This window comes from Zootoca vivipara, chromosome 7 (assembly GCF_965207765.1).
Source record: "Zootoca vivipara chromosome 7, rZooViv2.hap1.1, whole genome shotgun sequence".
In the NCBI taxonomy this organism is placed as follows: domain Eukaryota; kingdom Metazoa; phylum Chordata; class Lepidosauria; order Squamata; family Lacertidae; genus Zootoca; species Zootoca vivipara.
The window spans coordinates 80,978,745-81,001,542 of NC_142590.1; the positions used below are offsets into that span (position 1 = coordinate 80,978,745).

The following is a 22,798-nucleotide window of genomic DNA, read 5'->3' on the forward strand; positions in this document are numbered from 1 at the left end:
TTCTGACCAGGACACTGTTTCCAACTGCTGTGTTCACACTTTAGCACGGTTCCTTTTCTGAAAATGCAACAAAGAAGAGGCCGCATCTGCTGTCTGGTGCAATTGCCAGTTTCAGTGAGTTATTTTGCACGAATCAAACTTCTCTGAACCGCTCAAATAAATAACCTAATAACGAAGTGCATCAGCCCTTAAGCTGCAAACATCTGAGCCTTGAGAGCAGCACCTACCGATTTATCATCCATCTATTTAAGGGTGGGCATTGTATTCAAGGAGCCCAGTACCTACCTTGCAGCTATACAGAGGGTCCTGAAAATATGCCCTCAGTTTCTGTTATGTACTGAGCTGAATCCTAGAACAATAGGATTCAGAATCAGCGGGAGCTACCCAATCCAACTCCAGGTGGAAGTGAATCCGCAACCTGATTGGCCTGCTGGAGCAGCCAATCAGGCGGCTGGCAGAAGTGAATCTGCTACCTGATTGGCCTGTAGGAGCAGCCAATCAGGCTGCAGGCAGAAGTCAATCCACAATATAATTGGCCCACAGGTGTAGCCCTGAAGTAGCCAATCACGCAAGGCCCATTGTGTAAATAATGTATATAAGCAGATGGTTTTGGGAAAAGAGCCATTCGTCTTCTCTTCTTCTCCTTGATGAATATGAGCTGAATAAAGAGCATGAAATTCACTCTCGACTCCGAGTATATTTCACTGGCGACGAAGGTGGGATCCTGCTGAGCTGACCGCCACCACGCACTGCACGACTCCGAGTATATTTCAGTTTCCAAACCTTTCGGAAGAGCTGGAGTAACGTATTTTCACTGAAGATAATCACCCTGGGAACCAGAGGATCATGTTTACCTTCATGAATATTCAGCAGCTAGTACATCCATCCACCTTCAGGTCTGCAATTTGAATTCCATGTTTCCCTCTGGGACCTGTACCACTAAGCCTGGTAAATACTTTACACGTCCGTGGAGAGACTCTGAGCGCAAAGGAGCAGCATAAAAGCTAAACAGAGATTAAATATGAATGGGCTGAGCTGCAGCATTTAGTAGTTAAAAGCCGCATGCTGTGCTTTGTAGCGATATGGCTTTCTCACTGGTGTCCTGGGATAATGATTCCAAGTTAAGGCATCTATAGATGTTACGCAAGAACCAGTACAGCTTGCTATTTCACTTTTCCAAGCATGCAGAAGCTTAAACCAGATACAAGGTTTGTAAAGACCTCATAATACTGGCACAATTGCCTGAAGTATTTATTTGTTTAAGTTATTCATTCATTCATTCATTCATTTATTACATTTATATCCCCAAGTAGTTTAAGGTGCCACACATGGTTCTCCCCTCCCCATTTTGTCCTCACAACAACCCTGTGAGGTAGGTTCATCTGAGCGACAGTGACTGGTCCAAGGCCACCCAGTGAGTTTCATGTCTGAGTGGGGATTTGAACCCAGCTCTCCCAGGTCTTGGTCCAACTACCGGTATCTAACCACTACACCACAGTGGCTCCCATCCTTCTGCTCAGCTATATCTGCAATACAGCCTCATCCCATACCAGCCGACTCCATCCTTAGGAGTGGACTCTGTTCATAGTCCCCACGAGAATCTGTGGTGAGGGGACTCATAAAATGGCCTTCTCTGTGTTGGGGCCTTGACTCTGGAATGATCTCCCCCCAGAGGTGAATGTCTCCTTTGTGGTTGGGGTTTAGATGCCAACTAAAACGGTTTCTATTTCCCTAACCCTTTCAGCCTGAGATGGTAATAGTTTCCCTGAACAGCAATGTGTGGGTTGTGTTTTTTTTAATTGCGATTACATAATTAATGCTTTCGTTTTATATTTGTTTTGTTCCTTAATCCTTTGTCGCACACAGCCCTTTGCTCTGTCCAAGGAAGGGTCATTTATAAATACAATAAAATGAACATGTAGCGTGATGCAGGTTGTTTTTTTCTGCTTCCGTTTTTTTTGTTTCAAAGCAGGCTTAGCAGAATCTTGCCCTCCTCCCGCCAACCACAAAAGGGAACTGTACGGCATACATGCTCATCATCTGAGCAACAGGCTCACCGGCTCCAATGTGGCGGGTTTAGATATCACTTCTTAGGCAAACCCAACAGATGTTGCCATCAGCAGAAATTATCCCTGCAGACAGAAGGCCAATGTCACCAGAGCATTTCCCCCCTCTGTGAAAAAAATACCTGGAAGCAGTGTTACATCAGAATATGTAACACACAATGGAGAGCTGCTGTGGCAAAGTGCTTCTTACAGTGTCGGACCAGGACCTAGGAGACCAGCTGACCTTGGGCCAGTTACTGCTCCTTATCCTAACCTACCTCACAGGGTAGTTATAAAATGAAAATAGGGAGAGCCATGCATGCCACCTTTTGCTCCTTGAGATATAAATTCAAGAAAATAAAGTGCATATGAATATTATGGGTGATATGAATGAGGAGTTGTTCAGATGAATCAAATCTCCTGGGATAGCTCAGTCGGTGGAGCATGAGATTCTTTATCTCAGGGTCGTGGGTTTGAGCCCATTGGGCAAAATATTCCTGTGTTGCAAGGGGTTGGACTAGATGGCCCCCAGGGTCCCTTCCAACACTGCAGTTCTATAATTCCTGCTCGTGGAGCCAGTGGAGGTTGAACCATTTGGGCAACTGGGGTGGGTGCTGCAAACTTTGTACAAAACTGCAAATTGAGTTATTATGTACTTATTTCAGTTATGGAAATAGATGCATTTAAGAACCAAATATATTACTATTACCATGGAAATAATAGGGGTCCTAATATAAAGTCAACTCATTTATTGCAAACTGAAGACATCCTACCCTGTCCTCTTTCATTGTCACACTCCCATTGTGACATTCCCATGTCCTTCACCTCTGGTACCCAATGATCAGGATAAAATATGAAACTCTGGGACAAAACTAGACATGTTGGCAGAGAGATGTGATTGCATCTCTGGGATTTGGTGTGGCTTTGCTATTATGGGACTGGAGTTCAGCTTGACTCCTAGCCAGGTGAGGCTTGCAACAGCAGCAGTGCCATCCTGGGGCCTAAGTTGTGGGGTGTCCCGGGAGAGCAAGGCAATGCATCAGCCCAATGGGACTTGGTTGGTATGTTGGCCCCAGCAAATGCCCAGGTATGCAGGGGATTGAAATGATGGTGAGTGCTGTTGAGGGGGCAAGACTCCAGCATGCCTTAGAAATGTCACACAGTATTCCAGGTCCTGGAGCTGAACCCGACAGCCCTACACATCTCTTTCTACACAAAAGCCTTGATTCAAAGGACCAGCTCATACAATTTCTGAGAACCGGCTGTCAGCGAAGGAATGCAAAGCTCCCTTGAAGATGCTCTTCTCAAGACCCATCTGTTCTGCTGTGCAGTTTTATCTCGAATGTTCCATCTCCTGTCCGCACACATCCAGCCCATGCTCCTTCTACAATGCTGCTTCGCCACTGTATCATCTTGGGCCGATCCCTGCAATTCTCTTTCGCTCCAAATTTGCATGGCTTCCCAGACAGGAAAGCTCTTGTTTAGGTTATGGCCTGGAAGTCTACAGCACTATAGACGTAACAAAACAATGTGCCTAAGGAAGGGTGGAAAATTAGAGATCAAAGGGATCCTTTTTGATGAGAGAGAATGCCAAACATCAGCCCTGCCGATACTGAAACAGAAATCCCTTTCAAGTCAAAGTTTACAAAGGCCCCCTCTGCCCTCTCTTACTTGCAATTCCCAGATCTGCATTTTTAAAGGATGCGCCAAACAATTTTGCTTATTTAGTTAATGGGAATCTTTTCAAACAACACAAAAGGGAAAGTGCAATAGTTTTGTTGCAAACTGATCCCATTCCCACCGATCCACCCGTGGCATCCAACACAAGACAAATCGGAATAAGTGAATAAGCTTTGCACCTGTGCCATTTATAGACCTCCGTGTTCAGAGTACTATAGGGCAGCCGCTTGTAAGTATTTTCTGGTTGCTCCTGTGGTTTGGAATGCTCTTTCCCTCAGTGACCCACAAGGCAACATCATCTATTTTAGGTACCTCCTGAAAACACACTTGGAAAAAAAATACAGGCTGGAGCTGGTTTTAGACCAGCTTGTTTGAGCAGGGGAGTTGAGAGGGTGATGGGGGCACAACTGCAAGCCTTTTGGGGGATATATGGATTATCTAGACCAGGGGTCAGCAAACTTTTTCAGCAGGGGGGCGGTTCCCTGTCCCTCAGACCTTGTGGGGGGCCAGACTGTATTTTGATTAAAAATATGAATGAATTCCTATGCCCCACAAATAACCCAGAGATGCATTTTAAATAAAAGCACACATTCTGCTCATGTAAAAACACCAGGCAGGCCCCACAAATAACCCAGAGATGCATTTTAAATAAAAGGACACATTCGACTCATGTAAAAACATGCTGATGATTCCCGGACAATCTGCGGGCCGGATTGAGAAGGCGATTGGGCCGCATCCAGCCCCTGGGCCTTAGTTTGGGGACCCCTGATCTAGACCCATTCCAATCTGGGTTCCAGCCTAGCTTTGGGGCTAAATCAGCCTTGGTCACCCTGATGTATGACCTTCATTTTGAAGGATAAGTGAATTACTCTACTGCACTCCCTCTGAAACACCATGCAGCCTTGGTGACTTTGAGAGTGCTTCTTACCAGGCTTTGGATACTATTTTGGATACTTTTGATACTATTGTACAGCTGTTTTATTGAAATTATTTGTATGTTTTAAACAGATTTTATATAATGAGTCCCATCAAAGGAAAAAGACGGTGCATTAATTAATAATTAAGCCATTCCCTGCCAGAGAAAGCTTGACTAGAGCAGCTACTCTGCGGATTTGTGGTTGAAGGCTGGAGATGGCGCACCTATTGCATTCAATACTGACTTTTAATTACATTTTTAATCGCTTCTTTCAATTCACCGCGCATTGTAAACACGATGTAAACAAGAACCGAAAGAAGCGTTTGGAAATGCGTGGGGAAATCGTGCAGCGAATTAGGGCAGCGCATCGCAATTGCTACCCAAAGGCGGTGGTGGGGAGACATTCATTGGTTCCCCGCGTCCCCCCGACAGAGAGCCCCGGCGATTTGCAAGTGCTCCCTGCCGAGAGGCGAAAGTTTGGGAGGAAGAAGAAGGCAGAGGCCTGAACGACACAGCGGCTCTAAGCAGGCTCCCTTGCCCTGCCCAAGACAATCGGGGCGCTGTCCCTTTAAGGAGGAGGGTGCCTGGCAAGGCGGTAGGTGGCTGTTTTGCGCTCTCTCTCCGGGCCTGATCAGCCGCCTCCCTTGGCCGGGATCCGTCGGCCGCTTGGGCTGCCAGCCGTGGGAAGCCGGCGCAGCCCCTCTGAGGCCATGCTGCGGCTAGGCCGGCCGTGCGCTCTGCACGAGCTCTGCCCCGGCGGGCTGCTGCAGGTCTCCAGCAGGAGCGTCGCCTCCGGGGAAGCGGTAACCGGCAGCCTCCCGGCGGGCGCGGGACTCCCGATCGGCCAGGTGCAGCCCAGCCCGGGAGTCGAGAAGCGAGCGCCGCGCAGGACGCACTGGAGGGGCAGCCGGAGGCTCCTGCGGGAAGCGCTGCTGCTACTGCTGCAGCAGCAGCAGCCGCCAAGCCCCGGGCGCTTCTGGTTCCCGGCCGCCGGGGCTGATCTGCGCCGAGGAAGAGAGGGCGACCCGTTGCTGCTGCTGCCGCTGCTGCTGCTGACACGTCCTCTGCCACAGGCAGAAGGGGAGGCGGGCGGCCCCCGCCAGCTGCTCTCCGAGATCACCCTGCATGCGGTCGGGGGCGGCGGAAAAGGCAGCGGCGGCCTCGGATCCAGGAAGGTGGGTGAGTCAAGCAGCCAGCGCGAGCTGTGGGTGGTTAAAACTCGGGAGAAGCCGCAGTTCAATGGGATCCCCCGCAAACGTGGGCAAGAGTTCCACTGAGCACGAGCAGAGTGTCCTTTCCTAGGATCCAAGACTGGCAGAGGCCTGGTTTAAGGCCTAGGCACCTCTCTCTCTCTCTGAGGGGCTTTTCTGCGGTGGCTCCCCATTTGTAGAATGCTCTCCCCAGTGAGGCTCACCTGGAACCATAGCTGCCAAGTTATCCCTTTTTTAAAGGGATTTTCCCTTATGCTGAATAGGCTTCCTCGTGAGAAAAGGGAAAACTTGGCAGCTATGCCTGGAACCTTCATACATTTATTTAGGCACCTCTATAACAGGCCCTTCGGCCTTTTAAATGTGCTTGTGAGAGCTGGTTATTGGTTTTGTTTGACTTTAAGTAGTCTGCCTTTTCATTTTGCATTTTTATGCTGTAAAACCGCCTTGTAATCTTTGGATGAAGAATGATACGTGCGTTTAATTAATAACAATGACAATACTAATATTTGTAGTACTGTTGCCTTATTTGGTGCCTGGGAAATGACACTTCATAAAGCCACTAAGAATCTACATAGAAGTACTGCATACATATACAGTATTGTTAACCCAGTACAGTGGGGGGGGGGCCTGTCTGTGGACATTCAGACTGCTACTCCCATGGTCCCTGGCCATTGCCCCTTCTGGCTGGGGCTGATGGGAGTTGGAGTCCAACAACATCAAGAAGGCCAGGAGGAGTTGCTCAGGCCTCTTGCACAACATTCCTTAGGACATGAGAGAGGCTGAGGCTTGCAGAAGGCCAGGTGTTTAATAGCAAAACTTCGTCATTTGCTGACAGTTCGCCCTGGTGACTGCTCTATGCTGCACTAGCTCTGTTATTTCTTCGTATCCATCAGAACCAGCACTTCTCTCTCTTATTTTTATTATCTGTATGACTTGCATATTAATGTTATTACTTGTATAACTCCTGCCTTCCCACTGCAGAGCAAAGCCTAGGCGGCTTTAAACTAACATGATAAAAACAGCACATGATGCACTTTAAAAAAAAATGGATCAAGCAAGGCAGAGGGGGGCAGCATCAAAATACAAATTACAGTAGATGGTGGTGATATCTGAAAACAAGATCGAGCTGAAGAGCTTCTGAAACGAAATTGTTTTTGCATGATGACAAAATGCCATTGATGAGGCAAAGTAGATATTCTGGGGTGGGGAGTCCCAAAGCCTGAGTGCCACTACTAATAATTGAACTTCTGAAGCTCATGGGAGCAGAGAAGAGACTTCTCCAGTTGTATGAGAGGAAGGGAAGATATCTCAGTCCTAAATGGTTAGGGCTTCTGTGCTCTTTGCCTCTCTGTTGCCTACCGTATATGCCTGTCCTGTTGTTATCAGTCTGTTCTTATTGTTCAGCTGCTTCATTTCACTCTGTTGCTCTGCTTCTGTACAGCATCTGGAAACCATTGGTGCTAAATGTTAAATAACAATGGCCAGGTACCATGTAAGATTATGTCATTGAGCACTGGCTTCATTAATCCAGAATCTTTACATGGACGCCTGCAGGATTTTTTTTAAAGAGAGGGCCAAAGTAAAATGCTGAAAGGGGGAGCCAGCTAATTTCCTACAAGTAATTAGAGGAATAGCATCTGTATATTTTGTCGCACATTTTAGATTTTTGCAATGTTAGACACTTACTTTAAAAAAGTGCGGGGGAAGTATTTGGGAGTTGTGGTTCCTCTAGTGAGGAGGGGCAATTGCCTGGCTGGTCATCACTCACCCTTCACCCTATTTGGCCATCCAAGAATCATTACCTTTTATTGGTACTTTGACTTGGTAGCTAATTTAATTGGTAGCCATTGCAGATCCCTCAGCACCAGCGTTACGCGTGTATGGTAGGATATGACACTATGATAATAATGAAATAAATAAATAATAATAATATATTACTTATATCCCACCCATCTGGCTGGGCCTCCCCAGCCACTTTGGGCAGCTCCCAACACAATATTAAAAACAAAATAAAACATCAAACATTAAATACTTCCCCAAACAGGGCTGCTTTCAGATGTCTTCTATAAGTCAGATAGTTGTTTATTTCCTCTGACATCCACAGAGAGGGCGCCACCACCGAGAAGGCCATCTGCCTGGTTCCCTGTAACCTCACATCTCACAGTGAGGGAACCACCAGAAGGCCCTCGGAGCTGGACCTCAGTTTCCGGGCTGAGCGATGGGGGTGGAGACGCTCCTTCAGGTATACTGGACGGCGGTGGCCTTATTTTTCCTACCAGCAAAAATAATCTCATCTAGCACAGCATCCTTTTCTCACAGGGGCTGACCAGATACTTGTGGGAAGCCTGAAAGCACTCTGCCCACCTGTGATTCTCAGCAACTGGTAGCAACAGTAGAGGCAGAACACCACTAACAGGACTAGTAGCTTTCCCTCCATGTTCAGTCCTCTGTTAAAAACATTCAAGTTGGTGGCCAGCACTGCCACCTCTGGGAGCAAGTTCCGTAGTTTTACTATGAGCTGTATGAATTAAGTGTTTTCTTTTATGTGGCATGAATCTTCCAAAATTCATTGGATGTCCGTTCAGTTCTAGCGTTTAGGAAAAGGGGGAAAAGTATCCATTTTCTCCATGCCATGTATAATTTTATAAACTTCTATCATGTCACCTTTTCTCTAAACCAGGGTTTCGCAAACTTGGGTCTCCAGCTGTTTTTGGACTACAGTTCCCATCATTCCTGACAGCTAGGGGTGATGGGAGTTGTAGTCCAAAAACAGCGGGAGACCCAAGTTTGGGAAACCCTGCTCTAAACTAACCCTTTCTTCATTGGGGAGTTGTTCCACCCCCTTTTTTCCATTTTGGTTGCCCTTTTCTGAACCTTTTCCAACCTTGCAGTATCCTTTTCGAGGATGTTTCTTAATTCATTTTCCGATGCATTTGTTTATATTTGTTTTGTGCTGGAACGGTTCAGTTTAAATGTTGCAATCAAACTTCCTTTTCTAGAGATGCTCTTAACGATCCTTGGAAACTTGCCTGGCATTATATGTGTATTTTTCTAGAGCTGATGACCCTAGCCATGAACTGCCCCTTGTGTTCATTATTGACAGAAATCAAAAGAAGCTGTAAGGCTCATTGTCCCTCTCAAATTGCTGGCCTTTTTTTCAGCTGGAGGCACTTGATGCCGTTTTGAGCAGAAGTGTTGGAAGAAGAGGAGCATAGTGATGGGGAGCTGAATCGCTGCCAGTTCCCATCACTTCAGGTCCTTGACAAAAGTTCCTTTCTCTCCCTATTTTTTTTAGACCACCTACAGACTTCCAGGCTTTTATCCATATGCCCTTTTCTTGGTTGGGTTGAAACACTTCATTTGCACCCATTATATGGCCTTTGCCTCTCTTAACATTTTCTAATATTACCATGAGTATTTTTAGGGGGCAACATGAGATTAGCAAAGTTTCAAATGGCATATTTGGGGGGGGGGGTTGCAGAGGAAGAAACATTCTCCTGTTCAAATTTGCATTTAATTTTTTGGTGTATCATGATAGGCCTTTTGCACAACATCACAGTTTTAAGCCAGCCCCTTGCCCCAAAACAAAACATAACACTTAGAGGTGCCAACGAAGAAAGATCAGTCTAGGCTGCTACCCTATACCAAGTAAGCCCATTAAACCGAATGGGACTTATCTGTAAGAGGATGTATATGGGATTCTGCTGTTCGTTGATTAATTTTCTTTCTTTTAAAGGAATGTACATATTACAATTTTTTCGATATAATACACAAAAGTTGCCAAGCATTGTTTGGATGAACTTGATATTTCCTTTTTTTTCCATTACATGTTACGGCAACACACCAAAATACCCTCCTATCAAATCAACCTGTTTTTCATCCTCATCTCCGCCATGTAAAACTGGCTTTTACCAATTAAATGAAAAGCTTCAGTTGATCGACCTATTAAGGGCCGCAGCCCCTATAAGCAAGATTAGCTTGCAGGGTAGGCAGCAGAGATCACGGCACTTTCAGGAGGGCGTATCTTCTAGGTATCGTCTAGCAAGTTCAATGGGGCAAAACGATATTCGAAAAATAGATGTGGGCACGGCGGGTTTGCATTTTGGGTTAGGTGGACACGGCAGGGGGGAACAGAATGGCATAGGGCTAACAAAGGACTGAAGGTGGTGAAAGGGAGAGCAACGGCTCCTTTTGAAAAAGAGGCTCTGGGATCCAGTTTGCTAGAAATCCACACGCGGAACCATAAGAGAGTCCTTCTGGATCAGACCTAAGGTCCGTCTAGTCCAGGATAGGGGATGTAGCTCACTGGAAGCATCTGCTTTTCATGCAGAAGCTCTCACACTATTATTATTATTATCATTATCATCATCATCATCATCATCATTTAAAACCTGAAGGAGCGTCTCCACCCCCATCATTCAGCCCGGACACTGAGATCCAGCACCGAGGGCCTTCTGGTGGTTCCCTCATTGCAAGAAGTGCGGTTACAGGCAACCAGACAGAGGGCCTTCTCGGTAGTGGCACCCGCCCTGTGGAACGCCCTCCCAGCAGATGTCAAGGCAATAAGCAACTATTTTACTTTTAGAAGACAACCGAAGGCGGCCCTGTTTAGGGAAGTTTTTAATGTTTAATGCTGTACTGTTTTTAATATTTGGTTGGAAGCCACCCAGAGTGGCTGGGGAAACCCAGCCAGATTGGGGGTGGTTATAAATAAATAAATTATTATTATTATTATTATTATTATTATTATTATTATTATTATTCTATTTATTTATTTCCAGCCCATCTGGCTGGGTTGCCCAAGCCACTCTGGGCGGCTTCTGACACATATAAAAACATAATAAAACATCAAACATTAATAATAACAGTCTGATCCAATACAAAAACAAGTTCAAACTCAAAGGTTCTGGAGACTTTCTGCTGGTCACTGAAAACAGTACTAAGCTACATGGACCAATGGTCTGTCTTGGTGTAAGGCAACTTCCTCTGTTCATGTTCTCACAGTGGCCAGGCCAACCACAGGTGCCTGTGAGATTCCCACAAACAGGGCTTGAGGGCCACGGGACTTTCCCCACTTAACAGTTCCCAGCTACTGGCAGCAAAGGCATATTCAAAGACGGAGCAAGCTTGTTTCCTACTGCTGTGGAGGGCAGGACTCGAACCCATGGCTTCAAGTTGCAAGAAAGGAGATTCCGACTAAACATCACCAAGAACTTTCTGACAGTAATAGCTGTTCGACAGTGGAATGGACTCCCTCGGAAGGTTGTGGATTCTCCTTCCTTGGAGGTTTTTAAGCAGAGATTGGATGGCCATCTGTCACGGATGCTTTAGTTGAGATTCCTGCATTGCAGGGGGTTGGACTAGATGACCCTTGGGGTCCCTTCCAACTCTATAATTCTATGATTCTACTGCCTCCAACAATGGAGATGGAGCGTAGCTATCATAACGAGTAGCCATTGAGCTAGTGTTGCCTCTGTTATACTTCATTCAAAGGTGACCTTAACAGCAAGAGAAATGTAATCTGTACACGCCCGGGGAGTTGCAAAATGCCTACCAAAAAGACAAGGCATGGTTTGGGGAGATAATACGAGGAGAGGGTGAAGTAAGAGCTCTTTCTTCTGGCTTCCTCCTCTCTCTGGCCTGCCTGCCGGTCATCATCCAAACAGCAGCCAACGAGCACACACAGAACAAAGGTCCCAAAACAAAATGCACAACATTGTATTGATTTTCCCTGCTGAGCAAAAGCCAAATTGTGTCCCAGTCGGGCGCTGCCACAGCCAGTTTCATTGTCAAATGGGAAAGCATTTTCTCTCGCTTCATGCCTCTCCTCGTGACTGCTTTAAGCGTCTGCAAATTATCCCAGTCTCCTTTGTTTGTGTGTGCTGTTTCCTTTTGTATTTTTAAAAAATTATTAGTCCAAATCAAAACAAGTTAGCTTTTCTCCAGTTCTCTTGGCTAGGGCTTTGTTGCTAACCAAATGCATAAAAAGCTCGGGTGCTCAGAAGTGAAAGGGAGGAAGGAGCACGGCCTGTTGTCGCCTTGCAAGTTATCCACCAAGCTGAACGTAGCCCAGGAGCTCACCAAAGAGGTTCACCAAGTGCTTCAGAAGATAGGAAGCTGCCTTAAATTGAGTTAGAGCATGGTGCCAATAACGCCAAGGTTGCACTTGCAGTTATGATCCCTGTAAGGGACAGCTGCATATTCCTGCATTGCAAGGGGTTGGACTAGATGTTCCTCAGGGACCCTTCCAATTCTATGAATTTATGAGTCAGGCCATTGGTCAATCTAGTAGAAGGATAGGGAACCTCAGGGCTGGGCTGTGGTAGGGTCAAATGCAACCCTCTTTCTGGCCCTTGGCTCCCCAGGCCGCATCCCCTTCTCAACCAGATACCCCATCAGCCCTTTTTCATACCCTTCCAGGGGTTTTTTTCCCCCTGGCTAGAAAATGTCCTTGAATTGTGATAATGCTTCTTGATTGCCTGGATGGAAGACAGAGGTGTGTGTGTGTGTGTGTGTGTGTGTGTGTGTGTGTGTGTGTGGGAGCTAGTTACTGTACAACCGTTGCCCACTTTTGCCTTTGGTCTCACCCCCCACTGGCATTTGGACCAGTTAGGAATGTGGCCTCTGAGGGGGAAAAAATTCCCACCCCTGATCTATCCCAAAATATACTTCAAAGAGTGCCCAAATACCTTGAAGAGTGCCTCTCCAATATGTTCCAGCCTGACCATTGAGATTGTCAGAAGGGAACCTTCTTAGGGTGCTATCATATAGTGAGGACGGGGAGCCTTCTCAGTTGTGGCACCTTCCCTGTGGAACTCTCTGCCACTGGAGGTCCATCAGCTCTCTTCAGTTTCATCAGGTGCCAAAGCTATGCCTCTGCACTGTGGCCTACAGGCCTTCCTGACAGATGTCACCAGCTAGCTTCAGGAAAATTTGGTTTGGATGGGATCATTTATGTCTTGCTGTTTTAAGGCAGAAGTGTTTCGATTGTATTTTGCTCTTCACGTATCCGACAGCCTGGGACATGAGAACCAGGCCACCGTGATCCAGGACCTACTGTTTAGTGTGCAGTCGACCTGTAGGGTGAGCTGTCAGAAGCACCTAGAATGCTGTACATAACTCAGAGGTGGTGTGGTCCCTGGAGTCCCAGCTGGGTCGCAAAAACAATCCCCTTGTCAATCTCTTGCCTTTTAAAAGGAGTCCTCTCCTATCTACTCAACATAATCTCTTTCCCTGCACCATTTGGGAGGGTGTGGAAGCGATCCACTCTGGGCACTCAAGGTCTACTATATTTCCTGTTTTCCTGGCTCCCAGTAAATTGTTTCCTCCACCACCTTCTCTCCCATTTAAAAAAGGGCAGGTTTGTTCTCTCATCTCCACTTCTCCTCCCCGCAAATTGCTTATGCAATGGAGAGGCAGGGCCGCCTTGGGAATTTGCTCATGTCCTCCCCCTGGGACCTGGGAGTTCTAAACCTGTTCTTCCAGCAAAACAAACAAACACACTGAACCTGTAGCGCCATTTTAAGGTTCACATATTTGTAACTGATTTACGGCAAATGTTAAGCCAGTCTAAGGTGCCACAGCCTTTGTTGTTTTCACTGCAGTACTAACAGAGCTTCCCCTCTGGAATTTGTTCTCCCAGATCTGCTTTTATTAGTTGCAGTCGTTTCACCAGCCTAGCAAAGCATATTGTCAGCAAGCAATTGCCAGCAATTCCCCAGTGGGGAATTTCCTGAGTTTTCCCGAGTTTTTAGTACAATATTTTGTTGCAAACATGCATATTTCACAACATCATGGGAACTGAAAATGCTGGTCTTTATACTGGGATGAATTATTTCAAGACTCTAAATAGCTTTCTGCTTGCCTGCAGCAGTACAGTACACCTAGGATTTGCACACGTCAGCAGAGCCAGCTGAAGTTGAACTGAAAGTTACTATGCCATAATCAACATAGATTCAGATTCTATAGCTTAGAACAGGCATCCCCAAACTTCGGCCCTCCAGGTGTTTTGGACTACAATTCCCATCATCCCTGACCACTGGTCCTCTTAGCTAGGGACCATGGGAGTTGTAGGCCAAAACATCTGGAGGGCCGCAATTTGGGGGTGCCTGGCTTAGAATCATTGAATTGCAGCATTGGAAGGGACCCTGATGGTCATAAAGTCCAACCCCTGCAATTGCAAGAATCCTGCCCACAGCTGTCCCTGGGGCAGGGGGCCCTCAAACCACCAACCTTCTGATTAACAGCCAAATGCACTGACTGACCCATTGTGCCACTGGAGTCTCTCTGAAATCTGACCCGTGTGCTTCTCACTTATAAAAGTAGGGTTAAAGACTTAGAAGTTACTGTGGTTTTCAGTTTGTGATCCAGTTGCCTTACAGAGTAAGGTACATAGAACAAGGTTCTTTAAACTCTCTGTTTGTGTACAGAGGCCTTCCAAAGTTTGGACAGAGGTCTTTCCCAGTGTTGCTACTTAAGATCCTTTTAATTGAAGATTGGACCTTCTTTTTGCAAAGCACACATTCTTGCCACTGAACTATGGCCTTGGAGCATAAACAATAATGTCTTATACCAAGTCAGGTCATTGGTTCATCTTGCTGGGTTGGATAGCTCAGAAATGTATGTGAAGAATGTGCTCTTTTCTTCCAAATGATTGTCTGCCGCCATATTCTTGTGGGTGTTTTACAACACCCCTGTAAAAAGGTCATGCATTTTATAGACCAGTTACTACGTAGAACTGAAAGAGGGTGAATTGTTGAAGAACACACAGTGAGTCTGGGCCAATTCTCTATATACTTTATCCATAATCATTTCCTTCTCTCATTAGAAGCGTGTCACCATCTCTCAGCTTCATGTTCTCAGTTGCATTATGCGAATGACCATCAGTTTTGCAGCATTAAGAAGACTGTACAGCTACACATTCACAGTGTGTCCTTCTTCTACAATTGACCATCTTTCACATCCTTTTACTCATTGCATGTTCACATCAAAATACAGTGTAGTACCTAGTTATGACTATTTTTCAAAGAGCATTATGGTATCTTTTGAGCATCAACAAATGTGTGTAGTACTCTGCAGTAGGTACTCTTCACTGGGATAAGAGGGTGGTTGTTCTGAAGCAGCAAGCTATCAGTAACTTATAGCATCTTATTATACACATTGTTTGAAATCAGATAGTATAAACATTGCTTGAAAAGTTCCATTGAAAAAAGAAACTAGTTCAACTTCATCCTATCCAAAAAGGTACTCGTTCCAGTTTGTCCTTTTACAAAATAATTTAGTTCAAGTTCATAAAAAGTTTATCCTTGGCAAAACAAAGAGTGTTCTGAATGTTACAAGCTGAAATATAGGGTCCAAATGGAAGCCAGGGGGCACACATAAGTAGTAAAGTGTCTGACAGACAGAATGTCAACAGGTGAAAGTTTTCCTCATAAATGTATTTCCATACTAGGTTTACAAGGTAAAGGTACCCCTGACCGTTAGGTCTAGTCTCAACAACTCTGGGGTTGCTGCGCTCATCTCACTTTATTGGCCGAGGGAGCTGGGGTTTTCCGCAGACAGCTTCCTGGTCATGTGGCCAGCATGACTTAGCCGCTTCTGGCGAACCAAACACACAGAAATGCCGTTTACTTTCCCACCGGAGCGGTACCTTGACTTGCTTTCGAACTGCTAGGTGGGCAGGAGCTGGGGCCGAACAATGGGAGCTCACCTCCATATCTGCCTGATAAGCCTTAGAACATTGTCTCCACACTTTGCTTTCTAACTTTGTCCAAGTGTCTTGGTTTTCTTTCCCTTTCTTTTGCTCAATTTAAAAGAAAGAGTCTGGGCCTCCTTCTGAGGGGTGGGGTAATTGGCTGTGAAGATGAAGTAGAAATCATTCCATGTTCTACCTCCCAAATTAATTCATCTGGTAATTATGGGAACTACTTTCAGGTGTAGTGCAATGAATTGTGTTCAACTGAAGTAGTTCATTCCAAGCACTGGATAGGCATGATGAACATCACCATCGTAATTTTTAAAATTTGTATACCGCCCTTCATCCGGAGATCTCAGGGCAGTTCACAACATAAAAATACAATATAATACATATGAACAATGCAGGTAAGAAATAGGAAAACTATGGTGCACACAGATTATATTGTAGCATTTGAACAGAGCACTATGAACTAAACTTCGAGCGTTTCACTAAAAATAAAAGTGCAATCACTCTAGAAACAAAACTACATATTTTAATGAGCACCCATTCCCCCCACTATACATAGGAGACTAGTGAAACTGCAGGAAACGACCATGAAGATCCTAGCCAGGAGAATGGAAAGAAACCTAACAAATCCCAGCAGCTGAAGAAAGTTTTTAAGGAATATGGAGCTGTAGGAGTTGTATTCCATGTTGGGATTTCTTTGATGTCTCTAGGAATGTTCTATCTAGCCGTGTCAAGGTAAGTTTTCCATACTATTTGTAATTGGGTTTGGTGTGGCGGGGACTTGATACAATGTCACATATAACATGGGAGAAATCTTTATGGCTGTTGGATATAAAAATTGATTTGCTGGATCAAAGAGCGATCCATCCAGTCCAGCATTTGGTTTCCAACAACAGCCAGCAAGATCCCTGTAGAAGTTCTTAAGCATGGAATTAAGATGGCTATTTCTTGTAGTTTGTCCCCAGCATTTGGCATTCAAGAGACAATAGGCTGTGTCGAGCTAACTTTTACCCAGAGTGGAACCACATAAATTAATGAACCTGTTTGTCATGCTCATTTTCAGTAGGTCTACTCTAAGTAAGACCTGCATTGGCTATAACCTACTGCTTTTTGGATATTATGCACACCCATCGATTCCCCTCCCCCATGCAGAACATCTCCTTATAGTTGTCATTTTTAAACAATTGTCTAAACCACTGAGTCTAGGGCTTGCCGATCAGAAGGTTGGCGGTTCGAATCCCCGCGACGGGGTGAGCTCCCGTTGTTCAGTCCCAGCTCCTGCCCACCTACCGGTTCGAAAGCATGTCAAAGTGCAAGTAGATAAATAGGTACCACTCTGGCAGGAAGGTAAACGATGTTTCCATGCGCTGCTCTGGTTCGCCAGAAGCAGCTTAGTCATGCTGGCCACAAGCTGTCTGCAGACAAACGCCAGCTCCCTTGGCCTATAGAGCGAAATGAGCGCTGCAACCAGAGTCGTCTGCGACTGGACCTAACGATCAGGGGTACCTTTACCTTTTTAAGTCTCCTTAAGAGGTACAATTTGTTGATCAGCCCCTTTACATGTTCTTTACCTGTAAAGTATTACTTTGATCAGGTCTTTGTAATAGTTGTACTGGCCAACTTGTATGTGAACAGAAGCAACTCGAGTATAAAATTGTACTTTGAATACAAATTGGGTCCAGCTTCTAAGCCACCACTTTGTAGTGACTCCGATTGATGGACCTTGGAGTTGATACGACACAAATGATGTCTGCCCATCCCTGATCTAAACTGGTGCCCATCATGAAATCTTGCAGTAGCGAAGAATATAACTTTGGAAAATCCATGCTTGTTTTTGTAATGTTACTAAGCTAAGTTGTGGTTTGTTTTCACCCCCTTTTAGTGGAGTGGACATGACTGCCATCCTCTTCAAGTTGGGATTTGATGACACTCTTGTGCAATCAAAGTTGGCCGCTGGGACGAGTACTTTTGTTTTGGCCTACGCTATCCACAAACTGTTTGCTCCAGTCCGCATAAGCATCACCTTAGTCTCTGTGCCATTACTTGTGCGATATTTTCGGAAGATAGGTTTCTTCAAACCTCCAGCTCCAAATCCATGATTAACCACTGGAAGAAAACAAGGCTGCCACCTCAGTTAATATAAAATGTTTTTTAATTGCTGCACCCTGGTGGTGCCTGTGCAGATTCCTGTAATACCCCCTTTGCATTCTATATTCATGGTGGAGGGAGGGGAAGTGTTTTTTCCTGATAAACTACTTCACAAATACTGATTACCTATGTTTCTTCAAGTCCTGTGCCAGCCTAGAGGGGCAATGCTCTAATAACAATAATATGGGTACTTCTAGGAAACTAGGAAACTGCCTTATTATAGAAACTTAGACCATTGCTCAGTATTGTCTGTTTGGACCAGCAGTGCCTCTAAGACAGCAGTCTTTTACCTCACTTTCTAGCTGCTTTTAACTGGAGTTGGCAGGGGTTGATCTTGAAACCTTTTGCAAGAAAAGCACATACTGATACAGTTGAACTTTGGTTCCTCTCCATATACAGATACCTGTATAAGCTTAGTGGACTAAAACCTCATCTCATTAAATGCATGACATCTTCATTGGTGGGTGCATGTATACATATGCATATAAACACATATGCATTCACACATAAATGCAAATGGGAGATGGCATACATCTAACAAAGTGGGTTTTAATCCACAAATATGTGTATATATATGCACATATGCGTGAGCACGGACACATGCAAAGATGGAAAATTTAAGACAGGGGTTACCAATCCAGGGGCCGGATAAGGCCTGAGGGACTCGTTTATCCGGCCCCCGCCACCATCTGCTCTTAGCAGCGCGGGGACCAACTTCCAGGTCGGAGGAGCATCGGAAACAGCTTCTGCATGCACACAGGCCTCCTCTGACCTGGATGTGCACCGGAAATAGTGTTTGCACACGCATATGGGTGCATGCTCCCCGCCCTCCGCGCAATCATCGCTGAAGACACCGGCCCGAGGCAAGGAAAGCTTGGAGACCCCTGATTTAAGATGTCTGAGGACTATAATTCTAGTGTTTAGTGCCAACATGAATGTAGGCTAGAATGGGCTGCTAGGTAATGAGGTATCGTCACACCTGGAGGAATTCCAGGGTTTTCAGAAATACAAAAACTTTTTAAAATTCTGAAGCGGTAGGTCAGTAAAACTGGGCCTAGGCAGTAGCCACATAATGTTGCCTGTCAACTGAAAAAGACTAGGGTAAGGGGCAGGGGATCACCCTATTTAAAGGGAAGGACTGGAAGGAATGCTGAACTCGTATACTCTTCAGGTGAGGTGACTGTTACCAATAATTGTATTTGATGAGATCGGTTTGTTTGTATTTGCATTGGGTACTTAATTTATCTTTCCCAGGTGTTCTCCCACTTGACAAAGTCTAAGATTCTATATTGCCATCACTAGTAATAGTCAATGGTAATAGACTGGACCTGATGGTCAGGGGCCCCTTTACTCGGGACCCAGTTGGCGCTGTGGGTTAAACCAGAGTCTAGGGCTTGCTGATCAGAAGGTTGGCGGTTCGAATTCCTGCAACGGGGTGAGCTCCCGTTGCTCGGTCCCAGCTCCTGCCCACCTAGCAGTTCGAAAGCACATCAAAGTGCAAGTAGATAAATAGGGACCGCTCCGGCGGGAAGGTAAACGGCGTTTCCATGCGCTGCTCTGGTTCGCCAGAAGCAGCTTTGTCATGCTGGCCACATGACCCGGAAGCTGTCTGCTGACAAATGCCGGCTCCCTCGGCCTATAGAGCGAGATGAGCGCCGCAACCCCAGTCGGACACGACTGGACCTGATGGTCAGGGGCCCCTTTACTAGTAATAGTCAATGGTAAATTTATCCTCCATCAATTTGTTACCCTTTTAACAGCCATTACATTTTATGGTAGCAAAATCCATGTGATTAATTCTGTGCTGCATGAGGAACTGCTTTTGTGTCCTGGATATACTGCTAATCTACAGGAGTTGAGAATTGAGAAGTCAGATTTGTTAGCAGGCCATTCTAGTGGACCCAAACACTACAGAAACCGACCAAGAATTGCCATAATCATTTGTTGTTTTCCAGGCCCATATGAAACAAACCAGACACAGGACCCACAAATGTTTCAACTCATATTTTATAGTAGCCTTACATCCTTGCACACAGCATTGTAGGAATGCCGCAGTGAAATATGAAACTTATTGCTAATGACAATTTTAAAAAATCAAATGCCTTCATTTCTGCCTCTTTAATATTTTAAAATTTAGGCTAAAAAGCAGTTAACAAGTTCATCCCCAAATTTAATTCCTTGCAGAAATTAATCCAAATCACTTCCAATTAGAGTGGTGCCTCAGGTTAAGAACTTAGTTCGTTCCAGAGGTCCACTCTTAACCTGAAATGGTTTTAACCTGAGACGTGCTTTTGCTAATGGGGCCTCCCGTTGTTGCTGCTGCGCCGCTGGCGCACGATTTCCATTCTTATCCTGGAGCAAAGTTCTTAACCTGGAGCAACCACTTCCTGGTTAGCGGAGTTTGTAACCCGAAGTGTCTAACCAAGGTACTACTGTAAATTTAAGTTTTGAAGCCATACACAAATAATCCAACAATATAAGTTTTATTATTTACACCACTTAAATAAAGATGCTTAACCCTGTAGCTTTACAGAAGTCTCTCTTCCCTCTCTAATATAGTTTTAATAATCAAGAACACTAGTTCTGTCTTGATTTCTAAGACTAGTTCAACTAGTGTATTTATTCCACCTGGACATTTAAGCAGTACATTCTTCAAGGTACTGTTAAGTCAGGAATGGGGAAAATCTACCTTGCAGGCCCCATACTATTCCCAATTTGGCATGAGGCAAGTTTCCCCAAATGCCCACCTGCCCCACACCTCGTGTGATGTCAGATGTGGGATAGGTAGATACACAACTGGAATGACTTACAAGCAAGTTCCTATTGGAGAATGCCAGGTGTTTGACAGGTGGATCATTCCATGGGGCTGGGAACCAATAAGGATCTGGCCTGTTAGGCCAGAAAGGTTCCCCACCCTGGCATAGGCAGATGTGAAAAAATCCAGAACAGATTTAAGTATCAAAGGCAACTTCAAGTAAGGTATGCAGAATCAGTGTCAGATTGCATTTTATAATGGATCTTTGCTAGCCAGTAGGCATAGTTGTAATATTGGCAAATTTGGTACACCAATCAGAATGTGTGGGTGCTTAGAATGACCACTAAACCGACCATTTTGGTAGCAAAAATAAGTCTTGTTATTAAAAAAAACCTTTATTTAAAACTTTTAAATGCCTCACCTAAGGAAAAGAACAACTAAAGAATACAGTTACACTCAAAGACATATTTCATTCATTGCTTATGTGTTTCAAATGTTATCTTGTGAGGACTTGCTGCTTCATAAACTGCTTCATATTGCACAATAATCCATGGCTCAGTTTCATGATGCTATCAAAAAGGGGCCAAAAGTGAAATGCCAGCCATGAACATGAGACGATCCTCAACCAACTGTGCCTCAGAGTGACATGTGCAAAGAGGACTTCCAAGTAAGTTAGATATTGACAAACTGCTTTATAACCTGATTTGTAAGGTTCATGATCAGAGCTTACAATGTGATAAGCTCTGCCTTTTGAGTCCAACCAGCCTATATTGGGCTGGATTACCACATTGGAACTACTTTGTTCCTGGGAACTACATGCTATGACTGAATATTCTTAGCAGTGGTAGTTTCAGAAATTCTATGCTTGGGAGTTTTTGTAGAGCTTGCAATAATCCATGGATGTTTGAGCACCTCCTCCAGTGGCAGCCTGTGGAATGGATTATGCTTCAGCAGCTTTGAAATCAGATTCTGAGCACCCTCTGCTACAAATGGAGGAAATTTGTACTCTACCTTTAAACCAAAGAAATAGTCATCATTAGACATGTTGCTATGAAAGCATGCATTCAAGGTGCATGAACTATTAAGTATAACCATTAGACTCCCCCCCCCTTCACTATACATTAGTAATCATGGTTTTTCTTTAGCCTTTTTGCTTAGCAGTCCCTTTCTGCGTCACTGTGGGTTCTATTTAACTAGAGTTCTCCCATACTTCAATTTTTGAACTAGCACAGAGAAATTGTTCAAGCCTGTCTGTCCTAGGCTGCTTTTCCACGGTGGACTACAAGTGGGAAATGCAAATTGAGCAGGTAAGTGTGCCATAGGATTGCACCTCAAAGCTTGCAACTGAACCTGTTGGGGAGGACAACCTGGATTTACCAGAATACAAAAAGATACTAAGACAACACATTTAAAAAGCAGAAATTCTAGTTCTTTAATTGAAAACTCCTGAACTAAAGTCAATATTAGGCCCCAAACTTGGAAAGTACAAGTTCCATAACAGCTAGTTGAGAGTTAATTCCTATACCATGAAACGCTCAGATTCTAAATCAAGCAGCGTTATAATTCAACTTACCTTTGAAATGGCTCTGTATGTTTCCTGGTATGTGTCTGCCTCAAAAGGAGGCTTTCCTACTAGGAATTCGTAACACAAGACACCAAGACTCCATAGATCAACTTTTTCATCATGTGTTTTCCCTTCAATCATTTCAGGTGGTAAGTAGTCAAGGGTACCACACAAAGTCGACCTCCTAGAAAACAAAAATGATGCACAGACTAGCAACTGAAGGTTGGCACACACAACTATTAAGATATTTCCCCATGCACTCATCTAGATCTGCATTCATGATTTAACACTTTCTAAAGCACTTTGTCCATGAATAAAGCTTAGTATTAACACAGATGGGATTCCATCCAATAGCTAATTGCTCAAAATCACAACCTCTTACCTTTGTGACTTTTTTAAAAAAAAGACAATTTATTGAATTTTCCAATTAAACACATTTAAACAAAAACAAAACAATCACAAACACAACACATAATAAACACAAAAAAATTCTTCTAAGTATCTTATCAATTATTACAATTTTCTTTGCTCTGCTGAGCTTTGACTTCCCTCCATCCCCCCCCCCAATCGGTATTCTTGTCCATTCCTGTCTCACAGATTCTTTATTCCTTCTACCTAAAGTCAATTCGTAGGATTTATTTCAGTCCTGCAAGTGTCTTTAAACTTCTACAGTTCTTCTCCATATAGTCCACAAATTTACTCCAATCCTTTTGGAACTTTGACTCTCCCTGGTTTTGGATCCTGCTAGTCAGTCTTGCTAATTTTGCATAGTCCAT

General features: G+C 44.7%; 2 protein-coding genes across 6 annotated transcripts in view; one reads left to right on the forward strand and one right to left on the reverse strand.

Moving 5' to 3' along the window:
* The window catches only part of AURKA (aurora kinase A), a 47,803-nt gene that overhangs the window by 14,434 nt on the left and 10,571 nt on the right, over positions 1-22,798 (reverse strand). For 3 of the 5 annotated variants that reach the window (XM_088674667.1, XM_035123043.3, XM_035123044.3), the window contains exons 8-9: positions 22,032-22,206; positions 20,833-21,469 (exon numbers count right to left, since the gene is read on the reverse strand). In XM_088674667.1, the coding sequence (XP_088530793.1) occupies positions 21,278-21,469; positions 22,032-22,206 (367 nt within the window). In that variant the 3' untranslated portion in view covers positions 20,833-21,277. Of the gene's footprint in view, positions 1-20,832; positions 21,470-22,031; positions 22,207-22,798 lie in introns of those variants that run through there. The other 2 variants (XM_088674670.1, XM_088674669.1) reach the window with 1 other exon arrangement.
* Positions 4,957-17,825, forward strand: MIMS2 (mitochondrial inner membrane scaffold 2). The gene is made up of 3 exons (XM_035123047.3): positions 4,957-5,816; positions 16,115-16,290; positions 17,438-17,825. The coding sequence occupies exons 1-3, from the start codon at positions 5,352-5,354 to the stop codon at positions 17,652-17,654; spliced, it is 858 nt and encodes a 285-aa protein (XP_034978938.2). The 5' UTR covers positions 4,957-5,351; the 3' UTR covers positions 17,655-17,825.